General features: G+C 38.0%; 1 protein-coding gene across 1 annotated transcript; it reads left to right on the forward strand.

The window, feature by feature from the left end:
* The first annotated feature begins 738 nt into the window (after window positions 1–738).
* On the forward strand, window positions 739–1,653 carry LOC108952823 (protein FANTASTIC FOUR 3-like). The gene is made up of 2 exons (XM_065151494.1): window positions 739–1,378; window positions 1,430–1,653. Exons 1-2 carry the CDS (start codon window positions 739–741, stop codon window positions 1,651–1,653), a joined length of 864 nt encoding a protein of 287 aa, XP_065007566.1.
* The last annotated feature ends 2,835 nt before the right edge of the window (window positions 1,654–4,488 follow it).

The raw sequence follows: 4,488 nt of genomic DNA on the forward strand, positions 1-4,488 counted from the left end.
AAAAATTTTAATTAATTCTGCAGCTTTTGAAGAAGCGAATTTTTAGAGATTTTAAATGTGTTTTTTTTAATGTGTGGTCCCATGTATTGTGCAGTATTAGTGCGATACCGCGGTTCTACCTACCCACCAATGAAACCAAACATAACTCACCATAACTGCATTCGGCCTGAAACTTGGTAACCCTAATTTCTTTGATTGACCAAGATCGTTTGGATACTCGAGATAGAAAGGTCCGAGGCTAAAGCCAACCTTGTTTCTTAGCCACATTCAACCCGTCACCGCCTAGAGTTACCAAAGCTGCTGGAGCAGCGACTGAATTCATCCCTTCATTGACTGACTGTTTACAGGTACGGACTTGGGATACGAGAAGATTTGATTTCCATTTTCGGATTCGCCGATTTGTGCATGGGATAAAAAAAGCTCTGTCGCCACAGATTTACCTTTGACCATGTGTGGGTTAGTAGGGGGGGAGCTTCCGGCTTCACACTATGTTGATAGAATATACACGCGTATACGACCGTTTATGGCAAGATTTTGTCCCCAAATTTTGCCGATTCAGAAGACACGCAATCCATCTCCGTCTCGGTCTCCGTCCCCGTCCCCGTCCCCATCTCCTTCTCCATCTACATCTCCGTGTGTCCTCCTTCCGTATATAAACTAGTTGGTAACACAATTCTCCTCTACAGAGACACGTCTCTCTGTTAACCTCTAATTTCTGCTGGCCGGTCCTTCATCTTCATGCGTCTGTTTCGGCCGTCGTCTTCCCTTCAACCGCAGCAACTACTGACCGATCCATGCAACATGGAGCCATCTGAACAAGTTGACGATGGAACGGAGTGGGTCGATGGCAATAGCGAGGCTTGGAGTTCAACCGCTTCTCCATGTGCTCCCTCGCAAAGTGCGTTAGAGGCAATGGATAAGTCATCGCGTGTGATGAAAGTATCATCTCCTTTGTCTTCGACGACGGCGTGTTCCGAGAAAGTGATTCACAGCAAAAACCATGACGTGTGCACCGAGATTTTAGGCTGCGAGACGGGCGTGAAGTACACCGTGAGCGATTACAGCCGCGACCTGCTGCTGCTGACTTCTCTTGGATGCAATGCAGGAGCAAAACGGGCGGCGAAGCGAGAAGAGAAGAAGATGAAGAAGAGGAACTACTACAGGGTTGCGTCATCTGGGTTCCCTCCGCCGCTAACCGTGCTCTCTGGTGAATCACGCCTCCGTGTCGTGAGCGAAAGGGACGACGGAAGGCTGCTTCTCTTCTCTGTGAAGCCATCCCTCCTCGTCATGGCCGAAAGAAAAGATGGCCGACTCAAACTCCGACTAGTCTCCACTGAGCCGGTGGGAGATGATGAAGGGGGGGAACAGACTGAACCAGGTGAGAAAAAGGCGCCATTAATAGAAGATGATGATAAAGAGGATAGGGAAGAAGCTGTAGAACAGAGAGACGAAGAGGGAGGTGACTCGGACATGGAGATGGCCGGAATTGGAAGCAACGGAAATGGCGTGGAGGAGGTGCTGACTGGGAAGCATACAAGGCGTGGAGGGTGCAAGGAAGAAGAAGGTGGTGGTGCTGGGTGTTTGAGGAGGAATTCGAACACGAAGAGGCTGCTGCAGTTGGACGTTGATGCTCCGTGGGTTACCATCTCCTGAAACCCGCCCCCCGTTCTTTACGGTGTCTGCTTATGCAACACCAAATGTTGATGGAATACACACTCTTGTCGATTCCGAAGCTTATACTAATAACACCTTACTTTTTATAGTTTCCAAATTGTTGTTGGTCCTCTTATTGTTTGTGAATGTGCAACGTTTAAGAAACGGTTGATGCAGGTTTAAGCTGCAACACACACCAAAGTCAATGGAAGAAGAAGAAGAAGAAGAAGAGTCCCAGGATTTTTTGCATGGTAAATTCTTTCTTGTAGACGTTTGTGACACCATATTACCCTTTTAAATGGTAAATTCTTTCCTAATTATTTATACCATGTGCAATCAATCGTTGCTCTCCCCCCACCGTCGTTCGTGTAATTATGATTTCTAGAAGAGGATTTTAATACAAGCAAAACTAACTTGGTTTGGTCTTTCCCCCCACCGTTGTTCGTGTAATCCTCCGACTTCCTCCGGATTCAATAAAAAGAAAAAACGTGTACGTGCGTGGGTGGGTAAATGAGACACGACAGCAAATGATATCATGTTTTTCAGGATTCGAATTTTTTGTCTTATATATTTTTTTTTAAAAATTAAATTAAATAATTAATCTAATATCAATAATCAAAATTTCTTTTATCCGCTTACACTTATCCAAAAGAAAAAGAAAGTGACTGACTGACTTTTCCGTCCACGACTGTGGGATGGGTCTTAAATCTTCTCACAGATTTTGATTTATTTTAATAAATAAAAAGATAATATCATAGTCTTCTGCTAGTCATTCGATTTTGGTCTAACGATTGCTAATGTTATTGAATAGTCAGTGATATGATGATTATCCATAACCAATCAAAGCTCAACAATTGAACTCTTTTACCTCAAAATTAGTCAGTCATTTCTTGGGGACGGACAACTAAATTGTAAAAGTTTTTTCATTGTATATCACCCTTACTCATGTTGTCAACATTCCATATCTAAGAATTTTTTTACTCCAAAATAATTTTTTTCTAAGAAAATAGATTAGGACAATTTTGTCATGTTGATGACCAAATATGACACTGACAAATTGCTATTAGAATAATAATCTGAATAAAATATCAAACGAAAATAGAAATTAAGATGTCTCCCAATATCGTGTTGAAGAGGAGATGCCTTTCCAAACCGATAACCTTACACTTTTGTCCCGAGAAATGTAGATTTGATCGCCATATATATTCAATAGATTAATTCTTAGACTATCCTTTCTCTTCACTCACAAATAATAGTGTCATAAAACTGATCAATCCATTAGCTATAACCCAAAATTCATACTGCCTCTCAACTTGAGTAGGTGCCAAGTGCCACTGCGAATTTTAGATTGGCGATACCAACGACCGATCCAACATTGTAATCACTTTTCAAAGTAGCAACACTCTCCTTCTACCTCAATCGATCCAACCTTACATAAATAATTACTAATAATGAACATATATCTATCTCGACATGAGGTTAGTGATTTGACTCTTGAAAGAATCCAATCAAGTTGATCTCCAAAACTAGTCCCTTTCCGTCCAACTAGTAAATGATAATTTTTTTTCTTCAATTTTTTCCTTTCAAAATCTTGATAATGTGATAAACTCAAACAGTATGTGGTTATATTCAAGGTGCAAATAATTATATATATAACTTTTGATGTCCTCGTAATTTTTCCCACTACATATTGAGAAAATATGCATGAATAATATTCTCACTTGTCACTTGTCGCTTGCCTCCATGACATCTTTCACATAGCTAGTGAGAGAATTCAAACTTCAAATCATCGATAGCCACCACCTAAAATGAACCATCGTAACTATCCTTGTAGTTTGACAATGGAATGATGAATCATTGGCTCAAAGAGGAGGCTTGTAAGTGAGCGACTATCATCCCGGTAAGATATCTTTGAAGCCAAGTTGTGTTTCTAAATTAGTACAATAGAAACATAATAAAATTTGATGTAAAAATAAAATAGCGTACCTCCAGCCATTATTGTTAAGAATTTCTGTATAGATTTCTTCTTGAACTTTGGTACTTCTCGACTCAGAACTCTCGCTTTAGATGGTGTAGAAAATCATTTTTGTTTTAAAGAGATGTTGAGCCTAGGAACCAAAATCCTTATTTATATAGATGTTCTCCCATCAAGAACATTTATTATCACCAACTCATAACGTTCAAGAATTAATTCAAATTTATAACATTTTAACCATAATAAAGAACTTAATGATATTAAATATTTAATAATAATAGTTACATTTAGAATGAAAAATCAAAATATTTAAAACACAATAAATAAAGAAATTGATTATAATGAATTATGAATCTTAATGAGAACAGTTACATTATTATTAAATATGATATTTAATAATAACAATTACATTCTCCCACTTGGTTCATATGTTTATCTTAATGATTTGAATTAATCTTTCTCAAATAACTTTCTTAAGAAATAAATACATGAATCATAGCGATAAGTCCTCTAAGAGCGAATATTATCATCCATGTGTCACGATATATTTAGTTTCTTAATCTTAATGTGGTAATATTACTTAATGAATAAATCTTATGTTTATTCTTGATCCAATAATAATATATATTTTTAAAATAATGTGCACATGAATGAAAAAATATCACAATATATAAGAGTTTCAATATCATTACAAAGTGGAACCAAGTCTCATTTTCTCTACATGATTCTTGAATTTCAGATGTGGCATGCCTTTAGTCAAAAGATCAGCAATCATCAATTCAGTGCTAATATGCTCAATGAGCACTTTCTTTTCTTTTACACATTCTCTTATGGCTAAATACTTAATGTCGATATGTTTA

The sequence above is a fragment of the Musa acuminata genome, chromosome BXJ3-5 (assembly GCF_036884655.1).
Source record: "Musa acuminata AAA Group cultivar baxijiao chromosome BXJ3-5, Cavendish_Baxijiao_AAA, whole genome shotgun sequence".
Lineage (NCBI taxonomy): Eukaryota > Viridiplantae > Streptophyta > Magnoliopsida > Zingiberales > Musaceae > Musa > Musa acuminata.

Coding starts and splice junctions, on each gene's coding strand:
- LOC108952823 (XM_065151494.1), top strand. CDS start 739: ATGCGTCTGTTTCGGCCGTCGTCTTCCCTTCAACCGCAGCAACTACTG. Junction 1,379..1,429: donor GGGGGAACAGACTGAACCAG/GTGAGAAAAAGG, acceptor AGGATAGGGAAG/AAGCTGTAGAACAGAGAGAC.